Raw genomic sequence first — 20,195 nt, forward strand, 5'->3', positions numbered from 1 at the left:
AAAAGGGTGCTGTGGGCCAGAAAGGGGACTTGCTGATGGGACATGTGGGAATCAATTAACAACTTGGTTAATTAAAAAAATACTTTTCTATAGCTAATTCAGTGGTTAGCTGACCATTCAATTAAGTAGTTGACTGTTTAAGAAGAAAAAAAAGTCCATTTAATTGTAGAAATTAAATTTGACTTGATTTCTTACAAGTTAGTTGAAATTATTTCTTGTGCTGTCATCGTTGCCCAGTGTATACAGCTCATGAATCCAATTTGATGTGAAGGTTTTCCTTTAAAAAAATAAATACACCATTTAATATTTTAACAGTCAAAATAATAGTTAACTGTAGTGACTTAGAAAACAGACATTAAGAAAGAAAGAAAAGAAAGAAAGAAAGAAAGAAAGAAAGAAAGAAAGAAAGAAAGGAAAACACATACATAAAAGCAAGGAAATCACAATTTCAGTCGAGGTGAATGTCCTTTCCATGTATGTGCTGTATTTGTTACAGAATGTTTCTCCATGTAATTTGTCATGTACATTTTTCTAAATCATATAACTATTCTCTCTACAATTCATTATGACTGTGCTCTACTTTATATTTAGCCTCCATTCCTTTATTATGCCCACCCCCATCCTTTTTCATGTATTTTAAACAGTAGTTTAAATGTCCACATGGCTAGTCTTCATGGCAAAATCTTTGAGCACATCAGTAATTACTTCATTAAGATAGATCTCTATAAATGAGATTTCTAAGTCAAAGGGCATGAACATTTTTATGCTTTTAATACATATTTTATATTCTGTTATCCATAAAGTTGATGCTAATTATAATTAGCTAGTTTGTGGGAGTGCCCATTTTCCTATACTCTTCCCAGTACTATTATTTTTTTGTTTGTTTGATTTAATACCTGTATGACAGGCAAGCTTTTTGTTCATTTTTTTTTGTCTTCGTAGTTTATATTCTTTTGTGAATTTATTTGTATACTTTGCCAATTGTTTTAAAGCAGGCATTCATCTCTTAGTTATGTGATAAATTCTTTACATATCTTTATATATTGAGATTGTTAGCTCTTAGTCATGTTGTAAGTAGCATGGTTTTCCATGGTTTTTTATTCTGCTTAAATTTTGCCACACATAAGTTTGAAATTGTCATGTAGTCAGAATTGTGAGTCTTCATTTATGATTTCTGTCCATTGAGATATGCTTAGAAAAAGTCCATCTGTAACAGTAGTGCATAAACTACCCTTTTAGCACTTCTATAGGTTTTTTTATAAACATATTCTTAATCTATCTGGAATTTTTTTAATAATTAAGGTATGAGTAAGAATCTAGCTTTTGCTGTTGTTAGGCTCACTTTCCCTCTACCACTTATTGAATGGTCTAATCTTTCCCATTTCATGGGAGAATCCACCACTATGTAATACCTACATATACTCAGATCTGTTTCTAAATTTTGTATTGTGTTTCATCAGTCTGGTTGTGTGTATCTTTGTAAGGTTACACTTTAAACCATAAAGTTTTATTTATTTATTTAAAAAAAAAATTTTTTTTTAACGTTTATTTAATTTTGAGACAGAGAGACAGAGCATGAACAGGGGAGGGTCAGAGAGAGGGAGACACAGAATCTGAAACAGGCTCCAGGCTCTGAGCTGTCAGCACAGAGCCCGACGCAGGGCTTGAACTCACGGACCGCGAGATCATGACCTGAGCCGAAGTCGGCCGCTTAACCGACTGAGCCACCCAGGCGCCCCTAAACCATAAAGTTTTAAATATATGTCATTTAGCCCCTAGTAATTCTTAACTTAAAATTCTAGAAATATTTTGCTATGAAGAATTGATAAATGTATCAATAGTTAAAAATTAGTATTATTGATGTCTTTTAAGAGCTTTTTAAAAATCATACTAAGTTGTTTATACATTTACTTTATCAGGAATTCTCACATGACATGTTTGACAAACTACTGATATTTCTAAAGGTTTCAAAATTTAAATGCTGCCTAACTTTTTTCCTGCCTAAAAATGATTCTGGTGATGTTAGTAATGTCTTTAATTACTCAGAGTGATTCTCAGTCCTAAGATGCATGTCTCCTGTCTCCCTCTAGTTGAGAATCAATTGCTTTAAAGTACTCTTGTCATGTTTTAAAATGTAAAAACCTGCAGAATTTTACTTACGTTCTCCAGGTTCTGTTAGTTCCTTAGAAGATGAAAGTACATCACTGGTCTTTTGTTATTTTGGTCACTTTGTTCTTTTGTTGAAATCACTGCTGGAGTTCAAACCAGTTTCTAGGGCTTGTATTCTTCGTCTTTCTTATACCTTTTGCAGATTGAAATGATGTGTTGTTTCTTCCTCTACTGTAAGGCATCAGAACCATGTTGTACATAAAATGATCTCTGTGAGTTATTATGTTAGCTAGACAAGATTTTCTGAGTTAGAATTAGACTTACAAAATGAAGGCTGCTGGGTCATCTGTGAATCACACAGGTAATTTTTGAATCTTGGAAGTTACCCAAATTTAATAAAAACCAGGTATAAATGCTGATGTTAAAGATGTTAAGTTGTAATCTGTTTACTAAAATGGTAGAATTTTGTCATATTTCTAAATGATTTTTTTGCTTCTGAAAACTAAATGTTCATCCACATTTAGTTTATAATTCTTTTATAACAAAAATCAAATTTTTCTTTCAAACTTTACAGTGCAGGCTGTGGAAGAACAGGTGCCATTTGTGCCATAGATTATACATGGAATTTACTAAAAGCTGGGGTAAGAATAATTTTTATATAGCATTATGTCCAATTGATCTATTATTATTTTCAAACTTAATGATTAATTTCTGTAAATTATAGATTGTGTTCTGTTATACATGTTGCTTTTTTAGAAGTAGCTTTACTATGTAAGAAATAAAGGTAATGGAACTGAAAAAGGAAGGCATAAATGATGCATATTACCTTGAGATAATGCACAGGGCAGAAAGGTAGACATGTTGCCTCCTGGTTGATCTATGTGAATTGATACCTACATTAAGAATGTAAACTCTGCGTTGACTTTTCCAAATACAGAATCTTCATTGCCTTTTATATTCTAGGTATAAATGTAACCAATTTTATAAATATTTATGCCTAAATGGATACACAGTATAGTGGTTAAGGATGCTGACTCTGGAGCCAAACTGCCCAGATTAAAATTCCTGCTCTGTCATTTACTAGCTTTGGGATTTTGGTCAAATTACTTCATTTCACTGTGCCTCCATTTTTTCAACTGAAAAATTAATAATATTAATAACTCATAAGGAATAAGTTAACCTTTCTAAAATTCTTTAGAACTGTGGGTGTCTTGGGACACCTGGGTAGCTCAGTTGGTTAAGCGTCAGACTTTAGCTCAGGTCATGATCTCAGGGTTCATGAATTAAAGCCCCGCATCAGGCTTTCTGCTGTCAGCACAGAGCCTGCTTTAGATCCTCTGTTCCGCTCTCTGCCCGACCCCCGCTTGTGCTCTCTCTCTCATAACAAACAAACAAACAAACAAATAAAAAAGAACGTGGGTGTCCTGTAGTACGTGCTCATTTCAATGTTAGTTTTCATTACAATTGCTGTTACTGTTTTACTACCACTACTCATTCCAAGAAACTGTTTAATACTTTGGAGGATATACAAGTAAATAAAACACAGCCCTTATTACAGATTTGAAAAACTTAAGTTGTCCCTATTGTATGTAGATTTGGTTCCTTTTCTGGTTCTATAGTATGTTCATTTTCTATGCATTAGGGAGACGTTTTTAATTCTTTATAGCTTTTTAAAAAATTATTTATTTTTGGGAGCCTACCTGGGTGGCTCAGTCAGTTAAGCCTCCAACTTTGGCTCAGGTCAGGATCTCATGGTTCATGGGTTCAAGCCCTGTGTCGGGCTCTGCTGACAGCTCAGAGCCTGAAGCCTGCTTTAGATTCTCTCTCTCTCTCTCTCTCTCTCTATCTCTACATCTGCTCCTCCCCTGCCTGTTCTTGGTCTCTGTCTCTCAAAAATAAATAAATGTTAAAAAAATTTTTTTGTATTGTTTTTTTAAGTAAATGCTGTACCCAACATGGGGCTTGAACTTAGAACCCCAAGATCAAGGGTTGTATGTTCCATCAACTAAGCCAGGCTCCCCCCCCCCAATTTTTTTTTTAATTTTATATTTTAGGTAATCTCTATATACCCAACATGGGGCTTGAACTCACAACCTTGAGATCCAGAGTCACATACTCCACTGATTGAGCCAGCCAGGCACCCCCCTTTATAGCTTTATAGTATGTTTCTGTGAATATTTCAATCTGTATCTTGTATAAAATAGGATTAATAAAATATTTAGGGTTTTTTTCCTTCTTTCTGCCCTCTATCTCTTTTTCCTCCTGCCTTCTTTCCATTTTAAACTCTTGCTTAGGGAATATTTAAATTTTAAATTTTCCTCAAAAGCTGTCTAGGATTAAATTTTATTTTTGTATTCCTCAAAAATTGTAATCATCTCCTGATAGTCGAAATGAAGATTTTTAAATGAACAAAATTTAACTAGGATTCTAACCCATTTTAACATAAAAGTGAAAGATTAAAATTGAGATGGAAACAGGCATATAGATAAATGCCAGTAAGCAAAATAAATAACTGGTCATTTCAAAAGTTGTGTATTTTGAACATAGTCCTCATTTGACTGTGTTTGGCTTAACATAGGGTATAACATAGGGTAAATCTTCTGTCTTAGGTTAGGACTTGATGTAAAAATCTTCTGATGTTATATAAAGACTCTCAAGCAGTAAGCCTGAGAATCTTTTTTTTTTTTAGTTTAGTTTTTTTTTTTTTAATGTTTATTCATTTTTGAGAGACAGAGTGTAAGTGGGGCAGAGAGAGAGGGAGACACAGAATCTGAAGCAGGTTCCAGGGTTTGGGCTGTCAGCTCAGAGCCCGACGCAGGGCTTGAACCCAGGAACTGTGAGATCATGGCCTGAGCTGAAGTCAGATGCTTAACCAACTGAGCCACTCAGGTGCCCCATGCCTGGGAATCATTTTTAATTCTTTTTCCTTATCACTTCAAAATATTCTTGGTGATTACCAAGTTCTAATAGTTCTACCTCAGAAATGTGCCTCAAATCTGCTTTTTTAAAACTCCTTCAGTAAACTACTACCAGTTTGTCCCCTTTTCAGACTCTTGGCCTCCATACTGCAAAAGTAGACTGTATATCAAATCTCCTCATGTCTGTGCTACCTATTATAGTAGTTTTAATTCCAGGTGTGCCAAGAATTGTCTGGGATATTTCACAGTCTCCAGAGACACAGCTGAGGGATCTGTATTTTTACCAAATTTCTTAGCTGGTCCTTATGTAGCCAGCACAGGGAACAGTGGCCTGTAGAATGAGTTCAAATTTTATTATGTTTACAGTCTGATCCCAGGTAGCCTTACCTTCTTTCCTCCTTGAATACTTCTCCTTCTTTCACTTTTAGGCTATCTCCACATCAAGCTTCTCAATTCCTGAAATAGAGTATATATTTAATCTGCTGTGCTTATGTATATTTCCTTCACTTTTCATTCCACACACCAATCAGAGTTAGTTACAGCATTTTTATTCCCACTGAACTGTGATTTTGCCTTGGTGGATATTTATTTGTTCACATATCTCACCAGCTTGACTGCCGAGGGTCAAGATTAGCTTTGTATCCACAATGCCAAGAAGAGTGTCTGAAGGATGGTAGGTAGTTCTCAGTACATGTTTTCCCTCATCCAGCATGTATATAAGGTCTGTTTGAAAAGTTGAAGGTCTATATGAAAGAGACTTGATGTATTAAATTCTTTGTTTCAGAAAATACCAGAGGAATTCAATGTATTTAATTTAATACAAGAAATGAGAACACAAAGGCATTCTGCAGTACAAACTAAGGTATAGTTTTTTGTTTTACTTTATAAACTGTATTTTTATAAATGTCTTCTTGTTTTGTTTTTTGTTTTTTAACATCTTTTCCCTTGTTTAACATTTCATCTCCATAATAGGAGCAGTATGAGCTTGTTCACAGAGCAATTGCCCAACTGTTTGAAAAACAGCTACAACTGTATGAAATTCATGGAGCCCAGAAAATTGCTGATGGAGTGGTAGGTGTTCTTGGCCTATTAAATTTAGAAAACTTTTCTTTATATTTTTAAGCTTTTTTTTTTTTTTTAAAGTAATCTCTACACCCAACATAGGCTCAAACTTAACAACTCCGAGATCAAGAGCTGCATGCTGTATGGACTGAGCCATCCAGGTGCCCCAAAAACTTTTACTTTTTAACCAAGATGTAATGTTTAGCTTTTTAATTGTCATCTTGTGTTTTATCTAACATAATATCCATGACAATTATTTTTATTTTTTTGTTAACTCCTTTCCTTCTTCCTATTTGAATCTCTCTATTGTAATGGATATTTATGGACTCCATAACCAGCTAAATAATTTTCCGTAGAATATAGCTAGGAAAGTTGATCTTATATCAAAAATCATTACTGTTTCAAGTATAAATTACTTTTAAAAAGTTAACTAGGGGCACCTGGGTGGCTCAGTCACTTGCATGTCTGACTCTTGATTTTGGCTCAGGTCATGATCCCAGGGTTGTGGAATCAAGCCCTATGTCAGGTTCTGCACTGAGCATGGAGCCTACTTAAGAACCTCAGTGTCTGTCTGTCTCTCTCCCTCTGTCCTTCTCTCTTTCCCTCTGCCCCTCTCTCCCACTCATGCTCTAAAAAATAAAAATAAAAAAATTTTTAAATTAACTATTGTTCTCCTTTTCTACCCCCACCTAAGTAATTACAAGTTGATTCTACATGAATTGTATTTTGTTCTTGGTCATAATAAATAGTTTTATAGTTAATTTTGTACAGGCTTTTTAATGAAGTAGAATTGGAGTGCTACAATTAAGTCCCTTTTTGGCGTGTGTTTATTCGATGTCATTTTAGCTTTTTTTTTTAACCTAAATATTAAAGTTTTATTTTTTTTTTATTTTTTTTAATTTTTAATTTTTATTTTTCTAATATATGAAATTTATTGTCAAATTGCTTTCCATACAACACCCAGTGCTCATCCCAAAAGATGCCCTCTTCAATGCCCATCACCTACCCTTCCCTCCCTCCCAACCCCCCGATCAACCCTCAGTTTGTTCTCCGTTTTTAAGAGTCTCTTATGCTTTGGCTCTCTCCCACTCTAACATTTTTTTTTTCCCTTCCCCTCCCCCATGGGATTCTGTTAAGTTTTTCAGGATCCACATAAGAGTGAAAACATATGGTATCTGTCTTTCTCTGTATGGCTTATTTCACTTAGCCTCACACTCTCCATTTCCATCTACGTTGCTACAAAGGGCCATATTTTGTTCTTTCTCATTGCCACGTAGTACTCCATTGTGTATATAAACCACAATTTCTTTATCCATTCATCAGTTGATGGACATTTAGGCTTTTTCCACAATTTGGCTATTGTTGAGACTGCTGCTATAAACACTGGGGTACAAGTGCCCCTATGCATCAGTACTCCTGTATCCCTTGGGTAAATTCCTAGCAGTGCTACTGCTGGGTCATAGGGTAGGTCTAGTTTTAATTTTCTGAGGAACCTCCACACTGTTTTCCAGAGTGGCTGCACCAGTTTGCATTCCCACCAAGAGTGCGAGAGGGTTCCCGTTTCTCCACATCCTCGCCAGCATCTATAGTCTCCTGATTTGTTCATTTTGGCCACTCTGACTGGTGTGAGGTGATATCTGAGTGTGGTTTTGATTTGTATTTCCCTGATGAGGAGTGATGTTGAGCATCTTTTCATGTGCCTGTTGGCCTTCTGGATGTCTTCTTTAGAGAAATGTCTATTCATGTTTTCTGCCCATTTCTTCACTGGGTTATTTGTTTTTCGGGTGTGGAGCTTGGTGAGCTCTTTACAGATTTTGGATACTAGCCCTTTTTCCGATATGTCATTTGCAAATATCTTTTCCCATTCCGTTGGTTGCCTTTTAGTTTTAGTTTTGTTGGTTGTTTCCTTTGGTGTGCAGAAGCTTTTTATCTTCATGAGGTCCCAGTAGTTCATTTTTGCTTTTAATTCCCTTGCCTTTGGGGATGTGTCAAGTAAGAAATTACTGCGGCTGAGGTCACAGAGGTCTTTTCCTGCTTTCTTCTCTAGGGTTTTGATGGTTTCCTGTCTCACATTCAGGTCCTTTATCCATTTTGAGTTTATTTTTGTGAATGGTGTAAGAAAGTGGTCTAGTTTCATTCTTCTGCACCATTTGTTAAAGAGACTGTCTTTTTTCCACTGGATGTTCTTTCCTGCTCTGTCAAAGATTAGTTGGCCATACCTTTGTGGATCTAGTTCTGAGGTTTCTATTCTATTCCATTGGTCTATGTGTCTGTTTTTGTGCCAATACCATGCTGTCTTGATGATTACAGCTTTGTAGTAGAGGCTAAAGTCTGGGCTTGTGATGCCTCCTGCTTTGGTCTTCTTCTTCAAAATTACTTTGCCTATTTGGGACCTTTTGTGGTTCCATATGAATTTTAGGATTCCTTGTTCTAGCTTCAATTTTGATTGGGATTGCATTGAATGTGTAGATAGCTTTGGGTAGTATTGATATTTTAACAATATTTATTCTTCCAACCCATGAGCACGGAATGTTTTTCCATTTCTTTATATCTTCTTTAATTTCCTTCATAAGCTTTCTATAGTTTTCAGCATACAGATCTTTTACATCTTTGGTTAGATATTCCTAGGTATTTTATGCTTCTTGGTGCAACTGTGAATGGGATCAGTTTCTTTAGTTGTCTTTCTGTTGCTTCATTATTAGTGTATAAGAATGCAACTGATTTCTGTACATTGATTTTGTATCCTGCAACTTTGCTGAATTCCTGTATCAGTTCTAGCAGACTTTTGGTGGAGTCTGTTGGGTTCTCCATGTATATTATCATGTCATCTGCAAAAAGTGAAAGCTTGACTTCATTTTTTACCAATTTTGATGCCTTTGATTTCCTTTTGTTGTCTGATTGCTGATGCTAGCACTTCCAACACTATGTTAAACAACAGCGGCGAGAGTGGACATCCCTGTCGTGTTCCTGATCTCAGGGGGAAAGCTCTCAGTTTTTCCCCATTGAGGATGATATTAGCTGTGGGCTTTTCATAAATGGCTTTTATAATGTTTAAGTATGTTCCTTCTGTCCCGACTTTCTCAAGCGTTTTTATTAAGAAAGGATGCTGAATTTTGTTAAATGTTTTTTCTGTATCGATTGACAGGATCATATGGTTCTTATCTTTTCTTTTATTAATGTGATGTATCATGTTGATTGATTTGCGAATGTTGAACCAGCCCTGCATCCCAGGAATGACTCCCACTTGATCATGGTGAATAATTCTTTTTATAAGCTGTTGAATTTGATTTGCTAGTATCTTATTGAGAATTTTTGCATCCATATTCATCAGGGATATTGGCCTGTAGTTCTCTTTTTTTTACTGGGTCTCTGTCTGGTTTAGGAATCAAAGTAATATTGGCTTCATAGAATGAGTCTGGAAGTTTTCCTTCCCTTTCTATTTCTTGGAATAGCTTGAGAAGGATAGGTATTATCTCTGCTTTAAATGTCTGGTAGAACTCCCCAGGGAAGCCATCTGGTCCTGGACTCTTATTGGGAGATTTTTGATAACTGATTCAATTTCTTCACTGGTTATGGGTCTGTTCAAGCTTTCTGTTCCCTCCTGTTTGAGTTTTGGAAGTTTGTGGGTGTTTAGGAATTTGTCCATTTCTTCCAGGTTGTCCAGTTTGTTGGCATATAATTTTTCATAGTATTCCCTGATAATTGCTTGTATTTCTGAGGGATTGGTTGTAATAATTCCATTTTCATTCATGATTTTATCTATTTGGGTCATCTCCCTTTTCTTTTTGAGAAGCCTGGCTACAGGTTTATCAATTTTATTTATTTTTTCAAAAAACCAACTCTTGGCTGCATTGATCTGCTCTACAGTTTTTTTAGATTCTATATTGTTTATTTCTGCTCTGATCTTTATTATTTCTCTTCTTCTGCTGGGTTTAGGCTGCCTTTGCTGCTCTGCTTCTAGTTCCTTTAGGTGTGCTGTTAGATTTTGTATTTGGGATTTTTCTTGTTTCTTGAGATAGGCCTGGATTGCAATGTATTTTCCTCTCAGGACTGCCTTTGCTGCATCCCAAAGCGTTTGGATTGTTGTATTTTCATTTTCGTCTGTTTCCATATATTTTTAAGTTTCTTCTCTAATTGCCTGGTTGACCCATTCATTCTTTAGTAGGGTGTTCTTTAACCTCCATGCTTTTGGAGGTTTTCCAGACTTTTTCCTGTGGTTGATTTCAAGCTTCATAGCATTGTGGTCTGAAAGTATGCATGGTATGATCTCAATTCTTGTGTACTTATGAAGGGCTGTTTTGTGACCCAGTATGTGATCTATCTTGGAGAATGTTCCATGTGCACTCGAGAAGAAAGTATATTCTGTTGCTTTGGGATGCAGAGTTCTAAATATATCTGTCAAGTCCATCTGATCCAATGTATCATTCAGGGCCCTTGTTTCTTTATTGACCATGTGTCTAGATGGTCTATCCATTGTTGTAAGTGGGGTATTAAAGTCCCCTGCAATTAGCACATTCTTGTCAATAAGGTTGCTTATGTTTGTGAGTAATTGTTTTATATATTTGGGCGTCCCGTATTCGGCACATAGACATTTATAATTGTTAGTTCTTCTTGATGGGTAGACCCTGTAATTATTACATAATGCCCTTCTTTATCTCTTGTTACAGTCTTTAATTTAAAGTCTAGTTTGTCTAAGTATGGCTACTACAGCTTGCTTTTGACTTCCAGTAGCATGATAAATAGTTCTCCATCCCCTCACTTTCAATCTGAAAGTGTCCTCAGGTCTAAAATGAGTCTCTTGTAGACAGCAAATAGATGGGTCTTGTTTTTTATCCATTCTGATACCCTATATCTTTTGGTTGGCGTGTTTAGTCCATTCACATTCAGTGTTATTATAGAAAGATATGGGTTTAGAGTCATTGTGATGTCTGTAGGTTTCATGCTTGTAGTGTCTCTGGTACTTTGTCTCACAGGATCCCCCTTAGGATCTCTTGTAGGGCTGGGTTTAGTGGTGATGAATCCTTCAGTTTTGTTTGTTTGGGAAGACGTTTATGTCTCCTATTCTAAATGACAGATTTGCTGGATAGAGGATTCTCGGCTGCATATTTTTTCAGTTCATCACATTGAAGATCTCCTGCCATGCCTTTCTGGCCTGCCAAGTTTCAGTAGAGAGATGGGTCATGAGTCTTATCGGTATCCCTTTATATGTTAGAGCACGTTTATCCCTAGCTGCTTTCAGAATTTTTCTTTATCCTTGTATTTTGCCAGTTTCACTATGATATGTCGTGCAGAAGATCGATTCAAGTTACGTCTGAAGGGAGTTCTCTGTGCCTCTTGGATTTCAATGCCTTTTTCCTTCCCCAGATCAGGGAAGTTGTCAGCTATTAGTTCTTCAAGTATACCTTCAGCACCTTTCCCTCTCTCTTCCTCCTCTGGAATACCAATTATATGTAGATTATTTCTCTTTAGTGCATCACTTAGTTCTCTAATTTTCCCCTCATACTCCTGGATTTTTTTATCTCTCTTTTTCTCAGCTTCTTCTTTTTCCATAATTTTATCTACTAGTTCACCTATTCTCTCCTCTGCCTCTTCAATCCGAGCTGTGGTCATCTCCATTTTGCAGCTCATTAATAGCGTTTTTTAGCTCCTCCTGGCTGTTCCTTAGTCCCTTGATCTCTGTAGCAATAGATTCTCTGCTGTCCTCCATACTGTTTTGAAGCCCAGCGATTAATTTTATGACTATTATTCTAAATTCACTTTCTGTTAAATTGTTTAAATCGTTTTTGATCAGTTCGTTAGCTGTCGTTATTTCCTGGAGGTTTTTTTGAGGGGAATTCTTCTGTTTTGTCTTTTTGGATAGTCCCTGGAGTGGTGAGGAACTGCCGGGCACTTACCCTGTGCTGTCTTGAATAACTTGAGTTGGTGGGCGGGGCCGCAGTCCGACCTGATGTCTGCCCCCAGCCCACTGCTAGGTCTGTAGTCAGACTGGTGGGTACCTTCTCTATCCCTCTCCTAGGGGTGGGATTCACTGTGGGGTGGTGTGGCCCATCTGGGCTACTTGCACACTGCCAGGCTTGTGGTGCTGGGGATCTGGCGTATTAGCTGGGGTGGATCGGCAAGGTGCACAGGGGCAGGAGGGGCAGGCTCTGCTTGCTTTTCCTTCGGAGATCCGCTTCGGGAGGCGCCCTGCGGCACTGGGAGTGATTCAGACCCGCTGGAGGGGTGGCTCCGCATAAGCACAACTTTGGGTGTTTGAGCTGTGCAAGCAAGTTCCGTGACGGGAACTGGTTCCCTTTGGGATTTTAGCTGGGGGATGGGCGAGGAGAATGGCACCTGGCGAGCGCCTTTGTTCCCCTGCCAAGCTGAGCTCTGTCCGGGGCTCAACAACTCTCCCTCCCGTTGTCCTCCAGCCCTCCTGCTCTCCGAGCAGAGCTGTTTAACCTTCCAGATGTTAAGTCCCGTTCGCTGTCAGAACACACTCTGTTCGGCCCCTCAGCTTTTGCAAACCAGACTCGGGGCCTCTGCTTGGCTGGTGGGTCGCCCTGCCGCCTTGGCTCCCTCCTGCCAGTCCGTGTAGCGCACACCTCCTCTCTGCCCTTCCTACCCTCCCTGCCCTCTTCCGTGGACCTCTCGTCTTTGCTTGGCTCTGGAGAATCCATTCTGCTAGTCTTCTGGCGATTTTCTGGGTTATTTAGGCAGGTGTGGGTGGAATCTAAGTGATCAGCAGGACGCGGCGAGCCCAGCGTCCTCCTACGCCGCCATCTTCCCATTTTAGCTTTAAAAGATCTTATTGGATATTCAAACTTTTGACCTGACAAAAATACTGTATTCTCATAGTGTTCTCATGTCTGCCTCTGTTTTCTAATTAGGTCTTTTTTTTGCTGTATGTACATAATGTCCTTGTCCTTGAAGGTATTGTGCTATTTTTTTAAATAAAATTTCTTTACGTTTTTATCACTGAAACTAACATAGCTATCACATGATAAATTGAACTTAGCCTCGATAACTGAAGTAAAATGAGGCGCAAAATTTATAACCTTTATTTTCCTTTTCTTTTGCACGTTATTTTTGGCACTTTCCCAGACTATTTGTTTAAATTTCTTGGTTTTACATATGAGAGATTTGTTACCAAATGCTGGTCTCAATGTCTTAAAATAATATAGTATTGCTTATTTTGACAATATGGATTATCCATGAGCTTTAGGGCTATGTATTTCCTTTATTAGCCAAATGATAATGTAAATTTTTAAGATTAATGTATGTGGCCTCATTTTTATTTCCTGTATTAACCTAGGAATCATTGTGCAACTAGGCCTTATACATGGCCATCTCTTTTTCCCCCTTGGTTTGATTAAAGCCTGTTATAATCTGTACTGAATATAGTCAAATATTTTCTAATACAGAACAGAATGTTTAGATATTACTATGTATAATATTTAAATTGAGATTCAGTTAATGCTTCAGAAAGCTAAATAGGCTATGCTTTTTTTTTTTTTCTTTAAACTGTAATGGGAAAATATTTGTTTTTATAAATGCAAGATTTAATTTTAAAGTTAAAGTTTTGATACTTCTGAAATATAGATGCTTTAGACTACCATTTCCTTAGTATATACAAGTGAAAAATATTCTATTACATTTTTTAAATGTATAGAAAATTCTTATTTTAATTTTTTATTGAGATATAATTGGCATATAATATTATATTGGTTTTAGGTGTTCAGTGTGATTTGATATTTGTATATATTGTGAAATGATCACCACAATAAGTCTAGTTTAACATCCATTACCATACATAGGTACAATTTTTTTTCTTGTGATGAGAACTTTTAAGATTTACTCTCTTACAAACTTTGAAATATGCAATATAGTATTATTTAGTCACCATGCTGTACGTTATATCCCCTGACTTTTTAATTTTACAATTGGCAGTTTGCATAGTTTGACCTCGGCCATTTGACTTCCTTTACCCATTTCACCCACCTCTGGCAAGCACCAATCTGTTCTCTGTATATGAATTTAGTTTTTTGTTTTTAGATTCCACATTTAAGTGAGATTATATAGTATTTGTCTTTCTCTGACTTATTTCACTTAGTATAATGCCCTCAAGATCCATCCACGTTGTTGCAAATAGCAAGAGTTCCTTCTTTTTTATGGCTAAATGATACTCCATCATGTGCATATACCACGTTTTCTTTATCCATTCTTCCATCGATGGACATTTGGGTTGCTTTCATGTCTTGACTATCATAAATAAGGCTGCAGTGAACATGGGGGTGCATATATCTTTTTGAGTTTGTGTTTTCACTTCCTTTGGATAAATACCCAGAAATGGGATTACTGGATTGTTTGGTATTTCTATTTTTAATTTTTTAGGAACTTCCATATTGTTTCCATAATGGCTGCATCAATTTACATTCCCACCAACTATACACAAGGGTTTCCTTTTCTCCACATCCTCTCCAACACTTATTATTTCTGTCTTTTTGATGCTAGCCATTCTAATAGGTGTGAAGTCTCATTGTGGTTCTGATTTGCATTTTTCTAATGATTAGTGATGGTTGAGTATTTTTTCACATATTCCTGATGGCCATGTGTATGTCGTCTTTAAAGAAATGTCTATTCAGGTACTCTGCCATTTATAATCAGGTTTTTTTTTTTGTTTTTTTTTTTTTGGCTATTCAGTTGTGTGAATTCCATATATATTCTGGATATCAACACCTTATCAAATATATGATTTGCAAATATTTTCTCTTATTTCATAGATTGCCTTTTCATTTTGTTGATGGTTTCCTTTGCTGTGTGGAAGCTTTTTAGTTTGATGTAGTCCCACTTGTTTTTTGTTGTTGTTGTTGTTGCTTTTGCTCAAAAATATTTTTTAATGCAATATTCAGTGTTATATATTTAAAGCTTTTAAGTATATTTAAGTAATCTCCAGAAACTGATATGTGGTAAATATTGCATTGCTCTCTCATCTCTGTTTTCTTATTACCTTGATTTTTTTTTTTAGGTTTTCTTTCATAAATTAAACTTTCATTTTATTAGTCTGAACTTCACACTAGGATTTAATTTTGTTATAGATTGTTTCTGTCTAATGGCTCAGAAGTTTATAAATAGCTAAGGAATACAAGAAGGATCATACATTGTATGGGATGAGATGAAATATCACCTAATAGCAGATTAATGGTTATTTCAAACCTACTTTCTCATAGCATTGATTGATACATAGGAGACACCCACTAAATGTTTGCTAACTGAACTTAAAATGTTAGATTATGTCCTTGCATTTTAAAGCTGACACGGCCACTGCTGGATTTACCTTTTGGGCAAGATGGCAATTTCTATTCTGTAAAAAGGAAAAATCATTCTCTATAGAATCCAATCTGAGGAAGCTGTATTTGGTGAGAAAAAATACTTTGCCAAAGGTAGTGACTAATACTATATTAACTATATAACTCAATGGGTGAATGGATTTAAAAAGTGGAAGGAGGAATGGATAGAAGAAAGACAGACAGCTTATCATTCTTTGTAATTTTTTTATCTTGTCCTCTTAAGAAATCTTGCTTTCTAGGTATTGTTGAATCTGGGTGACTTGTTTTTATAGCAGGTTTATATGTGGTTGGAAACCATAAATGCCATTTAGAAAAAACGTGGAATGTAAAAAACCGGGGAAAATTATTTCAGAACTGTATGGTTGAATAAAATGATTTGAAATATTTTCCTTACCTCTCTGAACCTGTGCTCTGAGAAACATTTATAAATCTGTTTATTATTTCTCCGACAATTTAGAGGCGAAGTTAAAAAACAAAAAACTCTCAAATTGTATGTTCTAGAATTATTTTCATAGAAATTTTGGTTGGAATGCTGACCAACAATATAAGACTCTATAATAAATGATATTTGTGGGGCGCCTGGGTGGCTCATTAGGTTACGCAGCCGACTTTCACTCAGGTCATGATCTTGCAGTTCGTGAGTTCCAGCCCGGTGTCGGGCTCTGTGCTGACAGCTCAGAGCCTGGAGCCTGCTTCAGATTCTGTGTTTCCGTCTCTCTGCCCCTCCCCTGCTCACGTTCTGTCTCTCTCTCAAAAATAAATAAACATTTAAAAATGTTATTTGTTAGAGGTATTTACAACTAAGATGACTTTCCGGAGTAAGAGATCCAAAGCGAAAATTCATTCTAGAATGGAGTAGCCTACTGATTTGGAATTTAGAAATACATAAGTAAGCAAACATCTGTAAGATATGCTTGCATGCTTTTTTATCTTGTATATAAAAGACCAGTTATCTACACCAGGTTTTTCAATTCTAGGATGATTGAGTAATAGCAATAGTTTGTGTTATGGTCCTTCTGTTGTGTTGTACATTTAAAAAAATTTTTTTATATGTTTATTTATTTTTGAGAGAGAGGGAGAGACAGAGCCTGAGTAGGGGAGGGGCAGAGAGAAAAGGAGACACAGAATCTGAAGCAGGCTCCAGGCTCTGAGCTGTCAGCCCAGAGCCCAACACGGGGCTCGAACTCACGAACCATGAGATCATGACCTGACCTGAAGTCGGACGCTCGGCTGACTGAGCCACCCAGGTGCCCCTGTTGTGGTGTACATTTTAGATGTGATACTGAGTTTTTAATAACTTTTCCTCAAATATAATGTCTTTTATTTTTAAATCACCTTGTTTTAATATTTGATTTTATAGCTGATAATATATCTGTAATTATTTGATAGTTTCTGATTTTTTTTGTGTGGCCTTTCACATGGCTGTTATGTAGTAAATATAAGACACAAAATTACTTCAGTGAAATGGGTGAAGGTGGTCAAAAAGGTAAAAAATAATAACTTTAGCTCTTCTTGAAACAAGGATACACTAGAACCTAATTACCAATGGATTACCTTATTTCTAAAGTTGGAATCACTAAGTTGGTGATTGTTTCAGGTAATAAAAGCAGCTTAAGAGAGCTGTCTACATTAGGACAAATGTGGGTACAAAAGCTGTAGTTAAGAGTGTCAGAAGATAGGGGTAGAGCAAACATTATTGTAGGTAAAACAGGAATCCAAGAACATTGTCCTATTGTGAAGTACAGTAACCGAGAGGATTTGTTCATGCTGTGTAGGCAGTGGTTCTCTTGAGTTGCATTTCTGTATTGGCAACACTCATTTCTTTCTTAAGATGAAACTCAACATGTTCAAAAGTCTTAACCTCCCCCAAAGTTACTTTTCTTCTTTTGGCCCTTTCTATTAATGGCTCCACCATTCTCTCATTTATTCAGAATGAGGAATTCTTCATGACATTTTCTTTCCTTTATCATATTTGTTGTCATTTGCTTGCAGATGCCCTTTGTTTCTCTTCTTGTTCCCTTCCCACCTATTCCCTTCCATACTCTGTTGTGTGTAGCAATATCTTATCTATCCTTTAAGGCCATTCAACATACTGCCTTAATATTCTCAACTTCTTAATATTTCTCAACTATATTCTTAATATCCACACCTTCATATAACATCTCCTTTCTCTGATTTCATCACTTTATGGTTTTATGATTACCCCTTTACTTTTTAATTTTTTGATTATTACTAGACTGTACACTTCTTGGAGTTAAGTACTATGTTGTTTACATTTTTGTATCCTCTGCAGTGCTTACTCTTCAGTGCATTTCACATATTGAGCTATTCCAAAATCCAAAATGCTCTGAAAACCTGAAGTTGTGGGGAAGGAGAAGGGAAGAGAGAGTGAGAGTGTTGGTTTGGTATTATACCCATTTGGAAGCAAAATCTAAGTTGGCATGACTTGAGGCTTTCACATTGTACTATAAAAAATTGCTGAGTTTTGTAGGTTAGAAGCAGTTTCATATGGTTCCCCCTTAACCTTTATTTAACCTATTTAATGTGAATATTTACAGATTTTGATACAAAAATATTGAATGTTATTATGGGAGTATGTTTATAAGCATATGAATTAATATGTCAGAGGTATCTTTAATATTTGTCTAGGTGTAATAATTAGTAGTGCCCCCACTTTCTTTCTTAACGAGCCCTGATTTGGACAATAAATTATATGGCTACTTTGCCTTAGCAGATATCCCTGCAACAGATGCTTTGTTATGGTAGGTGGCTTTAATTTAAGGATGAAAACATCCATTCTCATGGTGTAATTGTTGTTTTGGTCAGAGTAAGATGCAGAGTTAGGATGCATAAAACTCTTCTGATACATCTCATTATATATCAGGACACAGTGCACTAAAAATTGTTGCAAAGTGGAGATCTCTGTTTTCCTTGGTTAGGCCTACTTAGTAAAAAAACAACAAAAAAACTCATTGGCAAGAAACAGTTATAAAGGCAAAAAAGGTGCTATGATGAACCCAGTAAAAGTACATTTTGATTAAAAAAAAAAGGCAATTACAGTTTCAGAGTTCCTTAATCATAGTTTATATAAAGATGGCTTTTTTTCTAAAATTAATCTGAGATGTAGGTAACAATGAAAATCATTCTTGTCTTCCGACCCATTAACATATGCCTAGCTGGATAAAAATGAAGTACTTCCTTGAGGCTGAAACTAATTCAAGGCAGTGTTTTATATAATAATTTCAGAACTCTTCTATTCACAATCCTAAACACAACCTAAGATTCTTATAACTACTGACTCTGGAACATCCATGTTAATGAATATTACTGGTCCTTGTGACCAGCGAGAACAAGGATATCTCTGGATGGGCTCTCTCTGCCTTTTTTGGGGTATATTTGGTTAGAGAATGATATAATAGTTATATATGCTTATGGAGTAAGGGCACTCCATGGTGATAAAGGGTAGGGCAAAGATTGATTAAAATGAATTCTGGGACCTGTTTAAAAGTACTAAGTAGCAGTAGGAATCTTGAAAAAGATTGGGAAAAGTGGAAGATATAAGCCTTATTTTACTGGCTTTTTTTTTTTTTCTTCTCTGCACATGTTAAGCTTCTAGTAGTAGTGATGCCTGAAAAAAAAATCTTCTTTGATCTTTATTTTCTTGGGAAATATGTTTCTTTATGGAAACATTTGAAATGTGTTGAAATGCCATGGTACACAATTGAGTTTTCAGTAACTGGAAATAGATTGTGGTGGTGGTGTTTTGTTTTTTTTTTTAAGTTTATTTTTTTAGTAATCTCTACACCCAGCATGGGGCTTGAACCCATGACCCCAAGATCAAGAGCCACACACTCTTCCAACTGAGCCGGCAAGGCACCCCTAGACTTTTTTTGATATGAATATCTCTCATTGAAGTTTGGCCCTTTCAGCTAAAATAATAGAGAATGTAAACCCCATTTTGGGAAAGTGTCATTGTTTTACAAATTCAAAAGCCAAGAAACCGCTTATGTGAGGGGCACCTGGGTGGCTCAGTTGGTTTAAGTGTCTTGATTTCTGCTCAGGTCGTAATCTAATGGTTTGTGGGTTTGAGCCCTGCATTGGGCTCTCTGCTGTCAGCTTGGAGCCTGCTTCAGATTCTCTGCTCCCCCTGTCCCCTGCGCTTGCTCTCTCTTTCAAAAATAAACATTAGAAACAGCTTATGTGAAACATGAGAAAGGAAAATTATTTTTCTCCTAACTTTAATGAAGCTTTTTTTTTCTCGGCAGAATGAAATTAACACTGAAAATATGGTCAGCTCCATGGATCCTGACAAACAAGATTCTCCTCCTCCAAAACCACCAAGGACCCGCAGGTATTGTATGTCACGTTTTCTTTGAAAGGATATTTTTCTTTTACTTACTCTTAATTAAAATAACAAATTCTGAATATTTCCAAGTTGTTTTTATAACTTTTATCATTCTTTTTTTTAGGATATAGCATATGTATTTGATTTGTTACTAGTGTACTAAAAATTTTGTTTCACTTTAGATAAAATTTCAGTAGTACACTGTACATTAACAGTGAACACCCCCTTGAACTGACAGTAGTTCATGTTTTGGTATGTGGTACAATTACAATTTTAAATTTTCTAAAAGATGTCCACTTGCATAATGACTGAAAAAGTGATAATGATTGTCAAAAATTGTGTGCACACTGAAAAAGTTATTTGAGGATGTTTAGTAACATTACTAGCAAAATGAGCTTATTTCTGTCTGGATTTTATTACTTTCATACCAAG

General features: G+C 36.1%; 1 protein-coding gene and 1 long non-coding RNA gene across 4 annotated transcripts in view; one reads left to right on the forward strand and one right to left on the reverse strand.

Annotated features, from left to right (window-relative positions):
* The window catches only part of PTPN12 (protein tyrosine phosphatase non-receptor type 12), a 104,358-nt gene that overhangs the window by 65,919 nt on the left and 18,244 nt on the right, over nt 1-20,195 (forward strand). For both annotated transcript variants that reach the window (XM_043588683.1, XM_043588684.1), the window contains 4 exons: nt 2,684-2,750; nt 5,812-5,889; nt 6,000-6,098; nt 19,684-19,769. In XM_043588683.1, coding sequence (XP_043444618.1) covers nt 2,684-2,750; nt 5,812-5,889; nt 6,000-6,098; nt 19,684-19,769 — 330 coding nt within the window. The remainder of the gene's footprint in view (nt 1-2,683; nt 2,751-5,811; nt 5,890-5,999; nt 6,099-19,683; nt 19,770-20,195) is intronic.
* On the reverse strand, nt 196-5,805 carry LOC122487799. Of its 2 annotated transcripts, XR_006298473.1 has the most exons (3): nt 5,634-5,805; nt 5,415-5,483; nt 196-277 (listed from the first exon to the last, which is right to left on the reverse strand). It is a non-coding gene; the product is annotated as an uncharacterized LOC122487799 (long non-coding RNA). The 2 variants fall into 2 exon arrangements; XR_006298472.1 differs by lacking the exon at nt 5,634-5,805 and having other exon boundaries at nt 5,415-5,628.

The sequence above is a fragment of the Prionailurus bengalensis genome, chromosome A2, assembly GCF_016509475.1.
Source record: "Prionailurus bengalensis isolate Pbe53 chromosome A2, Fcat_Pben_1.1_paternal_pri, whole genome shotgun sequence".
Taxonomy (NCBI): Eukaryota; Metazoa; Chordata; class Mammalia; order Carnivora; family Felidae; genus Prionailurus; species Prionailurus bengalensis.